General features: G+C 56.3%; 1 protein-coding gene across 3 annotated transcripts; it reads left to right on the forward strand.

Moving 5' to 3' along the window:
- Positions 1-411: 411 nt before the first annotated feature.
- Positions 412-17,108, forward strand: PDK2 (pyruvate dehydrogenase kinase 2). Of its 3 annotated transcripts, XM_007128540.4 has the most exons (11): positions 412-675; positions 2,521-2,662; positions 9,615-9,686; positions 10,034-10,218; positions 10,923-11,012; positions 11,216-11,293; positions 14,130-14,206; positions 14,297-14,395; positions 14,566-14,673; positions 15,336-15,449; positions 16,021-17,108. In XM_007128540.4, the coding sequence occupies exons 1-11, from the start codon at positions 558-560 to the stop codon at positions 16,159-16,161; spliced, it is 1,224 nt and encodes a 407-aa protein (XP_007128602.1). In that variant the 5' UTR covers positions 412-557; the 3' UTR covers positions 16,162-17,108. The 3 variants fall into 3 exon arrangements, with proteins under 3 accessions (XP_007128602.1, XP_007128603.1, XP_054938240.1); XM_007128541.4 differs by lacking the exon at positions 2,521-2,662 and having other exon boundaries at positions 652-675; XM_055082265.1 differs by lacking the exons at positions 412-675; positions 2,521-2,662 and adding an exon at positions 3,235-3,308.
- Positions 17,109-17,185: the final 77 nt, after the last annotated feature.

Genomic DNA, 17,185 nt, shown 5'->3' on the forward strand with positions numbered 1-17,185 from the left:
AAACCCACCAGACCCCCTGAGGGAGAGCAGGTGTGTGGAATTCAGGACAGGTGAATCAGACCCCTTTGGGAGGAAAGGAATGCGTTGAAAGCTACCCGGACAATCTCAGGGAAGGCAAGTGAAGGAGATTCAGGGAGGGAGCAGGGAAAGGAAGGAGTGTAAGAGGAAAGGGAATAAAGGGCCTCTGGGGAGGGAGGGGTTAACCCGGGCTAGGCGCGGAGGAGGAAAGCGCGTTGTGACGCCCGAGAGGCGGGCTCTCGGCGCGGCCTCTCGAAAACACCAGGCCGCTCCGGGTAAACAACGGGTTAAGGGGACGGACCCAGGGGCAGCCACGTGCCGGGGCGAGAGGCTACTGGCTCTCCGCGAGTTGTTTGTGAGCCGCCATTAGCAACGTCGGGGCGCCGCGACGAGCCGATTGGCCGGGATTCGGAGCCCAGCCAGGGTCGGGGTGGGGAGTAGGCGGCTGCTGCGGCGCTGGGCCCGCCTGGGCCGAACGGAGCGCCAGCGCTACCCGCCCGGGGACCGGAGCCTGAGCCCGAGGCGCGGTCGCCGCCGCCATGCGCTGGGTCCGCGCGCTGCTGAAGAATGCGTCCCTGGCAGGGGCGCCCAAGTACATCGAGCACTTCAGCAAGTTCTCCCCGTCCCCGCTCTCCATGAAGCAGTTTCTGGACTTCGGTACAAGTGGGCGGGAGGCGGCTGGCAGCGAGGGCCCGCGGGGGGTGGGGGTGGAGTGAAGGAGTCCTGGCCATGAAGGATTAGCACGGAGGGTAAGGGACGCCGAGTGACAGGGAAGGTTTGCTTGCAGGGGTCCAGACAGGAAAGGGTTAACGGGGAGGAAGGGGCCGGCCGCCGGGCTTGAAAGGGTTAAGGGCACCGTGACTGAAGAGACTGAGCTGTTAGCGGGAAGGGGGGGCACTGAGAAGGAAGGGTCCAAGATGTCTTCCCGGGCTTTGTGAGGGGTCTTGGAGAGGAAGGGGCAGTGAGGCGTTGATGTTGGAGCAGGAGGGTGTAACCAGGCACTAAAGGGTTACTGGGGGTTGTCCTGGCGACTCTAAAAGTGAAGGTCAGAGAGGAAATGAGGAGGATGCTGGTGGGAGTAGCAAGGCAGCACTGGGAGGTGCAGCCATCTGGAAGGAGACCTGCGCAGCGGTGGACGTGGAGGGGTCTGTTGGGGGAGAGGGCTCTTTCAGATGAGTCAACAGGAGAGAGGCCCTGGCCGGTACACCTCCGCCCACTGAAGGAGCTGGTCCCCAGCTGCCCTAGAGGGCAAGGCCACTTGCAGATCAAATCTGCTGTGGCCTGGCCGTCTTACCCCAGCTGGGCAGGGGTCCGGGGCACCATGAGATGGAGTCAGGTAGCTTGTACCCATCCTTGGTTGCCCCCTGGGTTCCTGGGCCAGGGTCGCCTACCATCAGTGTTCTGTGGGTGGCAAGGCTGTGCCAACGTGGGGACTGAAACAGGCATTGTGTGGACCCTGTCTGTTCACACGGAATTTCCATGGTGCCAGCTGGGGATTAGGAGGGGTTGCCCAGGTCTCTCAAGAGTTGAGGAGACAGATCCTGGCTTAGGTTACAGCTGTGTCACTGATGGGACGGGGCGGGGAGGTGGCAGCCAGGACACAGGGCACCTGTTCCCCAAGGCATGTCTGCCTTCCCCCCTCCCTGTTTGAGCTCCCCCCATGTAGGAAAGCCTCCTGAGCCCACTCCCAGCCCCCAGCATCTGTCCAGTCCAGGCTGGACCCCAGTTAACAGAACTGTCACAGCAGGGAGGGGCTCACAGTAGAGTCTGGTCCCCCACTTGGAGTTCAGTGAGGGAAACAGACCTTCAGAAGGATTGTGACATGCACTGGATGACAGTTAAAAGCAGAACCTGGACTTAGAACCCAGGTCTCCTGACTCTAGGCCATGGCCTCATTCAGTCCTCTACTCCCTCTTCATTTTCAAGCCAGACCAAGGATCAGAGTATTTGGGCCCTGGTTCTCAGGCCCTGTCTACCTCACAGGTGGGCGGGCATTAACATAGGGGCAGCTCTACAATGGGCATAAAGACCAGCTGGGCCAGAGATGACACCGGGACCCTGCATCTGCGGTGGTCCGAGCATAGCTCCCCTCAGCCAGGGGGAGCTCATCCCAAGGTAGAGATGGATTTCCCAGGCCCTTCTGCCCACCTGGATCAAGCCCCCAAAGTGAGTGTCTACTAGGAGGGAAAGAAAGAGAAGTGAGATAACTTGGGCTGGAGGCAGCTCCCAGTGGGCCCAGGATGGCCCTTTTCCCTGTGGTTGAAGGCAAGTAGGGTTCAGCTGGGGGTGGGGAGAGGATGCAACCTCCCTAAGGGTTAGGCTGGGTGGTGTGGTGGTTAGTGCAGGGGTCAGGAAAGGCTCCTTGTCCCATGCCTCCATCTCTTCTCTTCTGAATCCTCAGGAAATGAAGGATTTAGTGACCTGACCCCGCCCCCCGCCCCAGATGTCCTCTGGCTCCAGTGCTTTGTAACTCTGTGAGCTCACCCTTCCCTCTCCCACCAGGGTCCAGCAATGCCTGTGAGAAAACCTCATTCACCTTCCTCAGGCAGGAGTTGCCGGTGCGCCTGGCCAACATCATGAAAGAGATCAACCTGCTTCCCGACCGGGTGCTGAGCACACCCTCGGTGCAGCTGGTACAGAGCTGGTGAGACCCCTGAATAGGTCCCTGCACCTCCCATCCCATTGTCAGATGCCCCCTGCTCCCAGGAACCTTGAGGGAGGTGGGGAAAGAGGAGAGGCACAGGGACTCCGAGAGGTAGGGGAGTTCCTACAGTCAAGAGGGAGTCTTAGGCCAGAGAAGGGACTCAGATCAAGCTCATAGCCTCCATGTCTATGGGACAGCCCTATACTCACCACCCTCCATTCTCTGGAAACACAGGATCTGCCTAGGAAATCATCATTTTCACAGCCAAAAACCCAAATCAGGCTAATGTCAGCATTTGCCACCAGCGCCGGTCCTGAAAATCTAGCACCTGTTGGATAGTATTTACCTGAGGCAACTTTGTGGGAAGCAGAAACAGGAAGAAGCTAATCTTCAAATTATATAATCCAAACAAGTCAGCGTGTTTTGGATGTTGGAAAACACTCGAATAGACACAAGGATGGCACAGTACCAGCTCCAAAGAGCTTTGGACAGGCAAAGACCAAAAGTTTATTGCACAGAGCAGCAGTAGCAGAGAGAAATCCTCAGTAAAGTTTACTCAAAAACTCTGTCCAGGGATAAGTAACTGAATGACATTAGCCAGAGGCCAGTCACATGAAGAAGGAACAAGAATTTGCTGTGTAACTGGGTATGTAAATGCGTAATCATGGTTGATCTTCAGTGGCATGTGTGCAGAAATCTTTTGCCCTTGCTTCTGGCTGTGGCAGGTGGTATGGCTGTGGTTTCCTTTTGGATTCGCGGCATCCACACCTACTTCGAGCCCAGTGCCGTGTTAGGTTAAACAGGCAGCAGCTGCCCTCAGGGAGCCTGTGATCTCACGGGGAGAGTAGAGGAGGGCAAACTAAGAGCTACATAGTGGCAGGAGCAGTAAGCTGCTGAAAAGTTAGCTTTATTTAAATTAAAAGCAAAGTATTATTTTAAAATAACATTGATTGGGTTTTTTCCCCTCATTGCAGAAGTATGAAATGTTCACTTTGACATTTGGAGAACGGAGAAAAGTAGATAAAAGGGAATGCCAACCACTACCCTCCACCCCTTAACCAAACACTGTTAGGGTTTTGTAAGTGCCCTTTATTGATGCCCTTCCAGCTTTTTTCTATGCATGAATATGCATATGCATGACTTACTCAAATTAAATGAGGATAAGGTAAGGAAGGACCAGGCACATGATCTGTGCCCAGTGAATTTCAGTTGCATCAGAAAGTTGTGGGGAAGTTGAAATGGATGCAGAGAGGAGGTGACGTGTCACCTTACAGGGTGCCTAACTGAACCCTGACCTAGAAGGGAGGGTAGGGCATTCCAGGCAAAAGGAACTGCTTGTGTAAAGGTGCAGAGGCCGGAGAGGGCCCGGCTAGGGCATCTGAGCACTCACTTTGTGGATATAGTGCTGTTAGTGCAAGCGGTGAAGGTGGCTGGGGGGACAGAGGGCAGAGCCTGATTTGCATGTAGCCCAACAAGGTCACTCCTCGCTGGGCCCTGTCCCTTAGAGGTCCAAGACCTCTGAGCCAACCGGCATTTCCTGCCATCAGGCAGTGTGGAAGGCATGGGGAGGGACAGAAGGTGCCATCTGTTCTCCCCAGCCCTCCTCCAGCTCTGTCCAGCTGAGTGACCTGGCTGCCTCTCCAGCTGGTCCCTGACTCCAGGACAAGGCTTCTCAGGCCCCTCCCTGGACACCATGTACCTAGAAGAGTCAGGGGATGTGGGGAGGGAGGGAAGGGAGCTGCTGAACTGCCCGTGATGCCCCCGAGGCCCACAGAGTCCCTTCCTGAAACTCAGTTACACGTGTGGGGGGCTTGGCCTGACGTTATTCTTCCCTCAAAGCTGGGAAGTAATGTCCAGCAACAGCAGGAGGGAGTGAAGTTAGACAAAAGGGAATAATTCCCAGTGGATGACTCGCTTAGAGGGGAGCAGGCCAAGGTATTGCTAGAGTGTGCTGACACACTGAAGAGACCGCCTGCTGAGATTGTTTCCAGAGACTGGGCATCAGCTGCAGCAAGAGAGACTGTGGTCTGAGGGAAGGAAGGACTCTGAGGCGGCTGCCTGTGAGAGAGGGCAGACCTCCCTATCCAGGGGAACCCCCTTGCCAGCTTGGATGATGGAGGCGGTGGAGGTGGGTAGAGTTTGCAGGAGAGGAGGGGGACGACCCATCAGAGAGCCTGGCAAGAGGCCCACTAGCCTCAGAGTCTGATGAGTGAGGAGCAAAACCCCCCCTTTGGAAATGGACAAGCCCTGTGCACCTGCTATCAGTAGGAGCAGAGGTAATAGTTAATCTGTGGCAACAGCTAATGGAGTTTCTGTTCAGCTGGGGAAAGGCTCCAGGCAGGAATCACTGTGGGCAAGTGGAGAATTCCTGGCTCTAAACAAACCTGATGTATCATTTCAACTGGACAGACTTGGTGTTGTGGGAACTTGTTTTGGAAGTGACTGGAAGGTAGAGGAAAGCCCTGGGTGTGGCGCCGGCATGCCTGACTCTGAGGCTTGGCTTTGCTGCTTGCTAGACACTTAATGTTTGGCCAACCACATGGCCCCTGTGAGCCTAGGCTTCCTCATCTGTAAAATGGGGATCTGTTCTGTTTCTAAGGGTCAGATGCCACTGCTGGATGTGAAAGTACACGGAACTCTCTAAGCGTGAGTGACGTCTGCGAGCTTCTGGCAACAGCACCTCCAGGGCAAAGATGATGTGCTGTGGCAGAGGTTCTCTTCACAGTGTAGTAATAATAACGATGACGATGACAGAAGCAGACATGCGTGGAGGGCCTGCTGGCCATCAGGAACTGTTCTAAGCGTGTCCACGTATTAACTCTTTTAACTTCACAACAACCTGATGAAATAGGTCTTGTTATTATCCCCATTTTGTAGATGAGGAAACTGAGGTTCAGAGAGATTAAGAAACTTGTCTGAGCTCATTCAGGTAATAATTGGTAGAGCCAGTATTCCAGCCCAGGCTGTGTGATTTGGAGGCTGCATTCCTGAAGGGAAGGGAGAGAACCACATCCTGGGTCAGTGACCAGGAGTCAGAGATTTCTAAGCTCACAGAGCAAGTCAGTGGGAAAGTAGATTTTCTTTACAGAGATTGTTTGATGGCTAGTATTGTGGGGGCACAGGGGGGTAACCTTGCCTCCTCTCAGGAGAGAAAGACAGCCTGAGGAAGGGCGTGGAGTCAGTGGAGATGTACTTCGAGAAAATGGAGGGTTGAGTGATGGTTGCAGAGTAGAATCAAATGACAGCGAGTCACTCCTGTCACCAGTAGAGCCTTTGCAGGGGTGTAGGAAGGGGGTGGCAGGGGGTATCACCAGCACCTTCTTATGAACTTCCCTTGCATCGGCAAGGTATGTAGACCCCAAACCCAGTTCTTGTCCTTGAAAAGAATGACCACCTCACAGGTTCCGGGCACCCAGGGCCAAACCCTGCCATTGAATCCCTCAGCCACCACTTACGTAATCAGAGTGGAGACCGGCCACCAGCATCCTCTCCTCTAATCCGCGCCTGCTGCTAAGAAGCCCACTTCACACACGGGGACCTGAGTGGCACCTCCAGCAATGGGACCCAGGTCGGCCGGGCTCAGGGCCGTGCCCACCACCCCTCCACAAGCAGCTTCCAGATAGATGGAGGACACGTCTGCCCCCTCTCCCCTCCTCACAGGGCCTTTGCCTTGTTCACACCCCTGGTCCCCAGCGGCTGTGAACACTAGTACGTGGTGCACACACGCGTGCGCACACACACACGTGGGCGCGCACACACGCCTGTGCACACACACACACACACACACACGCTGTCTCGCTCCCTCCTCGCTCCCTCCTCTCCCGGCTAGAAAGCCCCAGAAGGCAGGGTTTGGGGCTTCCACATTACCTGGGTGGAGGGAAGGGGAAGGAAGCTCTAGATCTCACCCAGGAAGTCCTGGGCGGCCTTGCTTACTGTTGAGGTCGGCAGGCCAGGCCTTCCCTAGGGCGTCACATTGGCCCCGCCGCCTGCTCTGCCAGGCCCAGGGCAGGTTGTGCATCTGTCATTGCACCACTGGTCCAGACCGCCTGTGTCTAAGCCCAGCTCTTTCTCTGGCCCTCGGGGGTGGGCAGCCCAGGAGCCAGCGTCACTCCTTCCCCAGCGTCTTTCCCTTTTTAGGACCAAGATCTGGCGCAAGGGTGAGGTCTGGTCTGCCAGGCCCTTGGGAGGCTTCAGGCCAGGGTCAAGTTTCCCCTGGGAGAATCTTTGTCAGCCTCTCCTCTTCCTTCCAAGAGCACACTCAGGACCACTCCCCTGAAGGAATGGCCCTGCGAGGGAGGCAGGCAGGGATTCTACACCCTGCTTCACGGTCAGCAGACTGAGGCCTGAGGCTGCAGCTCTCCCCAGAGCCCTGCGGGCGGGCGCTGCTCATTGCCAGTCCATCCTGGTGCCCTTTGTTCTACTTCACTGGCCACGTGACAGCGCCCTCTATGGTTCATTAGGCAGCCACAGAGGGATGGGGCCAGCAGCGAGAGCTCTCCTCCTACCCTTGCCCCCGCTCCTGGCCAAGGTGGTCAGGGGCCCCTAGCTCTCTCTGCTTGGCCCCAGGGTCTTGGGAAGGGGTTCCAGGGCCCCCACCCCTCAGCTGGTCTCCTCCCTCTCTCTGCCTGTCCCCACCATTGCATACTTGCAGGTGGTCCTCCCAAATCCCCTCTCCCTCTAAGAATCCCACGAGCATGAAGCTTTCTCCTGGGCGTGGTCAAGGAATGAGGGATTTGGAGTAACACAAGGCTGTGAGAGAGGATCCCAGCTCTGCATGTTAACTTCCTCATCTGTAAAATGGGTCTAGCGGTAGCCCCCCCGCCGCCCTCCGCTCACAGGGTCATTATGGAGGTTAAAGTAGGGGAACACAGAGCAGAGCCCTGGCGCAAGGCCGGCGCCAGTAAATGCGGGGCCGCCTTCACCATCAGCATCCCTGTTAGGACCGGTGTAGACAGTGAGCACTTGGCCACGTGGTGTAGACTTGGCACCAGACAGACCTGGGTTGGAATCCCAGTGCGAATGCTCACTGTGTGGCCTGGGCCATATTACCTGCCCCCTCCGAGCTGGTTTCCTTGTCTGCAAAAGGGGGGAAATACCACACGCTCATGAAGGCTGCTGGGAGATGAGAGACCCTGTGTAGACTCTGAGCTCTTAACGGTCACTGGGTAAGTGTCGTCTGTTCTTATTCTCCAGGGAGCCCGAGGTGAGGCCGAAGGAGGGCCGCTCTGAGGGGCTGCGGGGACGGTGAGGGGGTACTGAGGGGGAGCTGATCTCCTCTGCTCTCTCGGCTCCCCCTACCAGTGACTACGCCACCTCTTGCCGCGCGTTGTGCTGGGCCCTGGGTGGGGAGGGCAGGCAGGAACAGCAGGGCGAGGACGGCCCCATTCCTGCCATCAGTGGCTGTCCAGAGCATGACAGGTTCAGACATGGTGTGATTCAGAGTCTTTGCCCAGTACAACCAGGAGGAGTGTGTCATGTGCCACCTGGGGACTCAGAGGGTGCACTCAGCTGTTGACAGTGTCTGAACCACTGTTCGAAACAAGAGCAAACGTTTAGAGAGTGCTCGCTGTTTGCTGGGCACTGTGTTATCACATTTAATTCTCACCAAAAAGCAGTGATAGCAGTAGGTACAAAACCCTCCCTTTTCTGATGAGAAAACTCAGGCCCAGAGAGGTTCCATGACTTACCCAGAGCCACACAACTCAAAGTGGAAAAACCCAGCCTGGAACTCGGCAGAACCAGCTTCGAAGCTCGCTCTTTTACCCTCTTCTCGACTGGGTTAAGCAAGAGAGGGAAGAGTAGCAGTTAGTGGGTGAAGGGGGCAGGGCATTCCAGGCAGAGGGACCCTCAGGCCCCATGGGCTGAGCATTTTGAGCAGCCAGCACGGTATAGTGGCAGGAGCACTGGAGGCCGGTCTTCACTATACTACCTCCCAGCTGTGGAACTCCTTCAGGCCTCAGTTGAGGAGACTGTGAAATGGGGCTAATTACTGCCGTTCTTACCTGTCAAGGTCAAAGCACTGTGTACCTGGGAATGCTTCCGACTGGTGGGGGCCTCTTCTAGAGAGACTGTTAGGCCCCGGGGGCCCTCCCCCGGTCAGAGCTCTCGGTGGCCCCTCCTTCCTGCCGGCTGGAAGTGTTTCTGCCGGAGAGAGGCTCAGCTCTCTGCCTTCCCCAGGAGAATGGGCTGTTGCAGGCTGAGGTGTTAGCAGGGAAGCAGTGGCGTCCTGCCTTGCAGTAGGGGCGTGGGGACAGTGGCTCCAGGTTGGCACCATCTGGGCAGCCCGGGTCCCTTCAGGCTCTCCGTGAGCTCCAGCCCTACCCAGTGTCAGAGCTGGGCATGCCCACCCCACCCCGAGTCCTTCCCACCCACCATTTAAAATCCAGTTCCCTAGGCGGCTGTACAGCTCCTGGTGCCTGGAGACGGGAGTATGAGACTGTCGTCTTCCTCCCTGAACCCCTGCTCTGTGAGAGCTCTGGGCTGGCCACTCTGCCACCTGTGCCCGTGGGATGCAGCAACAACCGTGCGGGACAAACACTAAGATCTGCTTCCACGACAGGCCCTGGGGAGCTAAGTGCCTTGCCCCAGCCTGCTCTCACTGCTGGTCTCAGGCAAGGCCCCCTCCCCTGTCTGGGCCTCAGTCTCCTAATCCGGGAGACCTGTGGGTGGGGTGGTCACCAACCCCCTTGGAGGACTGCTATTCTAGGATATCAAGCAAAGGCGCTCTAGGTACCAACAAATTAGAGACTGTCTTGCACAACTCGCGGTGTCGTTGGGGAGACTCACGTACGGAGGGAGCAGAGTGAGAATTTTTGACGCAGCTTGTGAGCCCACGCGGCCCAGCTCTGGGCGGCGCCCACTGGAGGCTCAGGACGGAAGTAGGGTCAGCAGAGTCGGGTGTGCCGGGGCCCGGCCTGGGGCTGAGGCGTCCCCCGCCCCCTCCCGCACACAGGTATGTCCAGAGTCTCCTGGACATCATGGAGTTCCTGGACAAGGACCCCGAGGACCATCGGACCCTGAGCCAGTGAGTGAGGCCTTGGCTGGGGGCGGGAGGGCAGGTGTGGGCCACAGCCCCGAGGGCAGAAATGCCAGCAGGATGAAGGAAATGCCCCCGCCCTCAGGGGTGTCCAGTCTGAGGGGGCAGACAGCCCCCAATCCTTGGTGTGCCCTGAGTCTGATGGGGGGACCCAGGCCCCACCCCTGTGGAGCTCCCAGGCTGTCAGGCAGGCGGTGGGAGATTTCGGGTGGGCTTCCGGAGGAGTGGGCTGGGGAGAGTCGAGTGGGTGAAGGCACCGTGGAGAGAAGCGGGGAGAGTCTGAGGGTGTCCCAGGGCTGGGGCGGGGCGAGGGCCAACATCTACCCCCATCGCAGGTTCACCGACGCCCTGATCACCATCCGGAACCGCCACAATGATGTGGTGCCCACCATGGCGCAGGGCGTGCTGGAGTACAAGGACGCCTACGGCGACGACCCCGTCTCCAACCAGAACATCCAGTACTTCCTGGACCGCTTCTACCTCAGCCGCATCTCCATCCGCATGCTCATCAACCAGCACAGTGAGCGGGCGCAGGGCCATTCACTGTTCAGATGTTTACAGAATGCAAAACTGTGTCGCCTCTTTACGTGGTATTCATAAAAGTCTCGTTATGTTAGTACACAGGTTGTTGCCTAGTGTTTCTTTTTTTTTTTTTTTTTTTTGTGGTACGCGGGCCTCTCACTGCTGTGGCCCCTCCCGTTGCGGAGCACAGGGCCCGGACGCGCAGGCTCAGCGGCCATGGCTCACGGGCCCAGCCGCTCCGCGGCATGCGGGATCCTCCCGGACCGGGGCACGAACCCGTGTCCCCTGCATCGGCAGGCAGACTCTCAACCACTGCGCCACCAGGGAAGCCCTGCCTAGTGTTTCTTACTCCAGGAGTATTAACTGTGATTGTTGAGAAATCGTAGCCAGTCATTAATTGCACAAGAAGGTAAAAATTATTTTTAAATGTATAGCAGAAGAGAAGAATAAATATAATGTAGGATGTATGGGAATGAAACTTCTGAGAAGAATGCTTCAGGCCTACAAGGGTCCAAGACTGGCCTGAGCCAGGGTTGGAGGGGCCAGGGGTCAGGGGAGAGAGGGTAGGAGGGTGGGGAGGGGGTGCAGCATCAGGGTCAGAAGTGTCAGAAGTAGAGGTGGAGCACTGGAGAAGGGGGGGCGGAGAGGAAGCGCTGTGGTTGTGTGTCCCCCGCTAACCGCGCCCTCCCTTCCCGCCCGCAGCCCTGATCTTTGACGGCAGCACCAACCCAGCCCACCCCAAACACATCGGCAGCATCGACCCCAACTGCAGTGTCTCTGAGGTGGTGAAAGGTGAGCTGTCCCCACCATGCCTGGCCCACAGAGGAGCTCCAGTGACCCCCAAGTCTTACCTGGCCAGACGGTGACCCATTCCCCAGTGGGTGGGGGCCACGTTCCCATGGGTTCAGTGTTGGTGAAGCCCGGTGTTGGTGTCAAGAGGACTGCCTGCTGGGGAGAGGTCACCCCATTCCCTGATGACCCCTTTCTTCTCTCAGATGCCTACGACATGGCCAAGCTCCTGTGTGACAAGTATTACATGGCCTCACCTGACCTGGAGATCCAGGAGATCAATGGTGAGGGAGTGAGGCTGTGTGTCTGCCTGTCTGTCTGTCTAAGGGCTGGGCACATGGGAGAGGAAAGAGAGGTGGGACTCAGGAAATGAACTGTTACCTGGATGAGGGAGAAGCAGAGCTATTATTGTATTATTATTATTATTATTATTAATTTATCTGGTAAATATTTATTGAGCAGTAAACCCAACAGGCAAGGTCCCCGTTCCCACGGAGCTTACATTCTCGGTACTGGGGAGGTTGGGGAATGGGACCTTTAACCAATGAACAAATAACAAACAAGATAATTTCAGGTCATGATAAGTGACAGGATGGAAACACAATGGGGTAACGTGACAGTGATGGATAGGAGCAGTGTATTAGATGGGGTATCAGTTTGGCTGTCTTCCCAAAATCCAAAAACTGGTTTAATTTGAGAGAGGGATTTCCCTCTCCCCAGCCCCTGGGGTAGAATGATTAAAGCTGGCTACCCACCCTCATGTCTCAGTTCCAGCCTGGAGAAGGGGAAAGAGGATGTGGAAGGCAGGGCCCATGAGCTGAACATAGCACTTTCCTAAGTCTCCCAGCTGCAAGGGAAGCTGGGAATTTAGTCTCTAGCTGGTTAGTCATGTGCTAGTCAAAACTTCGGGGGAGGGAGGCATCTATTACTAAAAGAAGAAAGGGAATAACGGATACAAGAGGATGGCTACAAGGGTCCTACTTCGGATGGGGTAGTCAAGGACCAGAAGGACCAGTGTGGTGGGGTTAGGAGATTAAAGGGGTGATGGGTGGGAGAGAGGCTAGGCATGCAGGGCCAGTGGACCACAGACAGGAGCTGGCATTTTGAGATCAGCAGAAAGCCACTGGAGGTTTGAAGCACAGTGATGACAGGATCTGAGTAACATTCTAAAGGTATTTAGAGGGGACTTCCCTGGCGGCGCAGTGGTTAAGACTCCGTGCTCCCAATGCAGGGGGCCCAGGTTCGATCCCTGGTCAGGGAACTAGATCCCACATGCATGCCACAACTAAGAGTTCACATGCCACAACTAAGGAGCCGGTGAGTCACAACTAAGGAGCCCACCTGCCAGAACTAAGACCCAGTGCAACCAAATAAATATTAAAGAAAAAAAAAGATATTTAAAGGTTGGAGGAGGCAGGAGAGGACACAGGAAGACCAGTTAGGAGGTCATTGCAGATTCAGGCAAGGGGAAGGGAAAGCAGCAGAGAGGAAAAGAAGGGGGTGAACTGGATAAATACCTTGGAGGTGGAGGGATGAGGAGGGTCAGGGTCTCTACCCTCCCCTCCACGCACCTGCTCCTCAGCCACCCTGGCCTGTGGGCCAGAAACCTGAGGTGTTCGTGCCTCTGTGCCTGGAAGTCGCACTGCCCACATCCTAGTCTTTTCTTTATAGATTTTTTTTAAACTTGCTTTTTAATTAATTAATTATTTTAATTTTTGGCTGTGTTGGGTCTTCATTTCTGTGCGAGGGCTTTCTCTAGTTGCGGCAAGCGGGGGCCACTCTTCATTGCGGTGCGCGGGCCTCTCACTATCGCAGCCTCTCTTGTTGCGGAGCACAGGCTCCAGACGCACAGGCTCAGGAGTTGTGGCTCAAGGGTTGCGGCAAGCGGGGGCCACTCTTCATTGCGGTGCGCGGGCCTCTCACTATCGCAGCCTCTCTTGTTGCGGAGCACAGGCTCCAGACGCACAGGCTCAGTAGTTGTGGCTCAAGGGCCCAATTGCTCCGCGGCATGTGGGATCTTCCCAGACCAGGGCTCGAACCCGCGTCCCCTGCATTGGCAGGCAGACTCTCAACCACTGCGCCACCAGGGAAGACCTCCTGGTCTTTTCTTAAGACCCGGTTCAAGTCCACCTCCTCTGAAAAGCCTTCCCGGACCTCCCAGGAAGAGTTAGGCACCGCCTGCCCCAAGTGTACCTCTAAATTGCACTGTTTGAATTACTTGGCAGAAACCAAAGGGCAGAGACAGGCGGCTTTACTTCAGGATCCCTGGGGTCAAGCCCAGGGCCTAGCACACAGCTCTGGGTACAACACCTAATGTGAAAGTCAGTTGTGTGTTTCTCTGTCTAGACTTGAATTTCTGAGAGGGTAGGATTGAATTTTATTCAACTTTATGTCTCCACTGCCCAGCACAGGGCCTGAATTTCCTTCATTCATTGATCCACTGCACATTTATTGAGCTTCTGCTACATACAAAGCTCTGTGCTAGGCACCAGGAAGAGACACTCAGTCTCTAAAACCAAGAAAACTCTCCAGGATAGAGTGATTCTTGGGAAGTAGGATGCTCGTGTCAAAATCACCTGGGCAGCCCCCTCCCCTCTCCCCTGGGTGAAAAAGCTCTACAGGGGATTCTGGTATCAAGGTGAATGCTAGTAGACTACATTTAGGATAGACAGATATTATTTGGGTGGATGAAGGATGGATAGATGGGTAGATAAACAGTGGAAGAATGGAAGGATGGATCTGTACTTTGAATGAATGGATAGATGGGAAAGATAGATGTTTGAGCAGATGCATAGATTGAGGGACAATTGGATGGTTGGATGGACATTGAATGGGTAGATAGAGGAACAAATAGATATTGAATGGATATGATTGATGAATGGACGGATAATGGCTGGCTGGCTGGACGGACAGACAGACACTGTATAATGGATGGATATTATATGGAGAGATAGATGGATGAATGGACACTGGATGGATGGATGAACGAATGAGCAGATGGATGGACGGTGGATGGACAGTGGATGGTGGTTGAGTGCTGGGTGCTAGATGCTGGTGAATGAATGCTGAAGGGTGACCTCTTGACAATTTCCTGATCGTTGGTTTGGACTTCCCTGGCAGCCTCCAACTCCAAACAGCCAATTCACATGGTCTATGTCCCCTCCCACCTCTACCACATGCTTTTTGAACTCTTCAAGGTGAGGAGGCTGGGGGATGGTCCTTCGTGGGGGGTGGGAGTGGTGACGTCTAGGTTGCTCTCACTGTGTCTTACCCCTCTTCCACCACAGAATGCCATGCGAGCGACTGTGGAAAGCCACGAATCCAGCCTCACCCTCCCACCTCTCAAGGTCATGGTGGCCTTGGGCGAGGAAGATCTTTCCATCAAAGTATGTGACCCTTGACTTTGGGGGCCAGAGGGCAGTGGTGTGGAGACTTCCCTCCTGCCAGGAGATGGGCTAAGGGAAGCCCCTGGGGGTGAGGAAGATCTGAGAAGGTCAGGGGTGGGGTGTGGAGAAAACTGAGGTCTGGAGACCCTGACATGTCCCACGTCCCCCAGATGAGTGACCGAGGTGGGGGTGTTCCTTTGAGGAAGATTGAGCGACTCTTCAGCTACATGTACTCTACGGCTCCCACACCTCAGCCTGGCACCGGGGGAACCCCACTGGTGAGATGGCTTCACTCTGGTTCTCCCCACTGGCCTCCTGAAGAATGCCTGTTGGTCTTCTGTTCTCTTCTTATCAAATTGTCACTCTCGCCCATCTCTCTACCTCCCATGGTCCCTCCGTCCTGTGTGGCCGTGTGTGAGTCTGAGTCTGGGCCTCCCTGCTCCTCCTGTCTCTCCCCAGCCTGTACCTACCTGCCTATCTGTGGGTGGGTGTCTGTCACTGTTCCTCAGCTCTCCCTTCCCCTCTCTCTCTCCACAAGTAACTACCTCCCTCTTGGAGTTGTTCAGCTTACCAACACCTCGCTGTCCATTCCCAGCAGAGTAGGCGGAGCTGGGTGTGGGAAATTGAGACAAAGAGGTGCCCCGTGACCTGCCCAGACCCCTGGCTACCCGTCCCGAGCCCCTCTCCCTGCCCTGCTTCCTGCTCCCCACCCGCCCCATGCTCCGCAGCCTTCCTCCCTCTGCCAGGCCGATTTCCTTTATCCCACCGTCCCCATCTTGCCTCAGAGCGGTCCCTTTCTCACGTCCCTTCCCCACCCCAGCTCTGGGAGTCCCCCTGCACGACCCCAGCTTGGCCCTCCTCACTCAGCACATCGGGTCCCTGCAGTTCCAGGACGCCCAGGGCCGGTGTCTCATCACGCTCCCTTCTCACCCCCTTGCAGGCTGGCTTCGGGTACGGGCTCCCCATTTCCCGCCTCTATGCCAAGTACTTCCAGGGGGACCTGCAGCTCTTCTCCATGGAGGGCTTTGGGACTGACGCTGTCATCTATCTCAAGGTGAGGGCCCCTGCCTGCAGAGTCTGGCTCGGGGAGTTTGCTGATAGGTCAGGCCTGTTATTAGGTTTCTTTTCCATCCCTCCAATCTTTTCCTGATTCCAGACTGAGAATCAGAGCAAAGCTATAGTTCCCAGCCACCAGGCACTCCTGAGTTGGCGGGCAATTTCAGGGAGTCTGTGGTTTGCATGAGTAAGACGTGTTCTGGGAACCCTTGACTTGCTAGACTCAGAAGGAAAGTGGGGGGCCGCAGAGAACTCCTGATTCAGCTCAGGGGGAGACTGAGGCCCAGAGCTGGTGACCTTGTTCAGGGTTACAGAGCCTAGGCTCCTTCCTCTCCCTCCCTGACCTTTAAGTGAACAGCCTTCTTGAATGGGCAGGAGCAAGCCACAGAAGGGACAGACCCTTTCATGGGTCTTCCTGGGTTAGTCATCTCAGCCAGTGTCTGGCACTTGGCTGGGCTGTCATGTGGGCCACAGTCAGTGGCCACCAGAGCGTTGCGGGGCAAGGCTGCTCTGCCGAGGAGTGGGCAAGGCGCAGGGAAGCAGGAGAGGCTGACCCTCATGCCCTTCAGGCCCTGTCCACGGACTCGGTGGAACGCCTGCCCGTCTACAACAAGTCAGCCTGGCGCCACTACCAGACCATCCAGGAGGCCGGCGATTGGTGTGTGCCCAGCACGGAGCCTAAGAACACGTCCACGTACCGTGTCAGCTAGAGGCCACCCCACTCATCTGCACCCAAGAGGATGGACTGCTGTCTCTGGATCCGGCCACCATGGCGACCCTCCCTGTCCCCACCCCAGGTTGGGGGAGGCTCTCCCTGGTGACCAGCTTCTTGTCTCTGTGGAAATCACTGCGGCGACCGGTCTGTGGTGGCCCCTAAGTGCCAATCTCTGTCCCTATGGAGACTCCTAGGTGATCTCCCTGGGTCCAGTCTCTGTGGGCAATGCCTGAGGATCGGGGGATGTCTCCACCCTGATAGGGGGTCCCAGAGATACGTTTCCGTGGCATTCTTCCTCTCTGAGCCCAGAGCTGCCACTTCTCTGCTGGGGGTCCTAGGTCCCCCTCACTGCCTTCCACAGCCCTGGCCCTCCAAGTGGACACCCCTGCTTGCCTTATTCCCTTGGCCCGTGCCGGTACTCTGGCCCTGGTCTGGTGTCAGTGTTAGGAAGGGGCCAGGTACCCGCCACATCTGACGTAGTGGGAGGGGACCCTTGGCTGGGGACCTGGTCCTACAGTCTCTTCTCCACTCCGAGTTTAAGGTCAAAGTTAGGAGGGAGGGGTTTCTCACCTGGGGCTCACCCCTAAAGCCAAGGAACCTGGGAGGACCCAGAGGTTGGCCATCCAACCAAGCTGCTTGAAGCCTGCAGGTGGCCCCAGCAATGTTTCTGCCACCTCCCGAGCCCTTCCCCTGCATGTCCTCATGTGCGTACACCTGCCTGCCACACACAGTCCCCCACTGAGCTCCAGACCCCAATTCCCACTGTGCCCGCGTGTGCTTGGGGTGGCTTTCTCCCTAGAATGTTGTGTGTACATAGCTAGTTTTATAGCCCTGAACGCCCCCACCCTTTCCCTTAGCACACAGGGGGTTAAAGTTGTGTGCTCCTCCCACTGGCTGTGATGGTGACAGTGACATCCACAGTAAAGAGGAGATCGAATGAGACTGCGGCCCCGCTGCTTTCCCCGCTGCTTTCCTCGGGGAGGGAGATCCTCACGTATAAACGCATACAGACTGCAGCC

This window comes from Physeter macrocephalus, unplaced genomic scaffold, assembly GCF_002837175.3.
Source record: "Physeter macrocephalus isolate SW-GA unplaced genomic scaffold, ASM283717v5 random_59, whole genome shotgun sequence".
Lineage (NCBI taxonomy): Eukaryota > Metazoa > Chordata > Mammalia > Artiodactyla > Physeteridae > Physeter > Physeter macrocephalus.

What these genes read in the sequence shown, in the direction of transcription:
- PDK2 (XM_007128540.4), top strand. Translation starts at nt 558, where the DNA reads ATGCGCTGGGTCCGCGCGCTGCTGAAGAATGCGTCCCTGGCAGGGGCG. An exon ending in CATGCTCATCAACCAGCACA is followed by an intron (nt 10,219 to 10,922) that starts GTGAGCGGGCGC and finishes TCCCGCCCGCAG; the next exon opens with CCCTGATCTTTGACGGCAGC. An exon ending in GGAGATCCAGGAGATCAATG is followed by an intron (nt 11,294 to 14,129) that starts GTGAGGGAGTGA and finishes CTTCCCTGGCAG; the next exon opens with CCTCCAACTCCAAACAGCCA.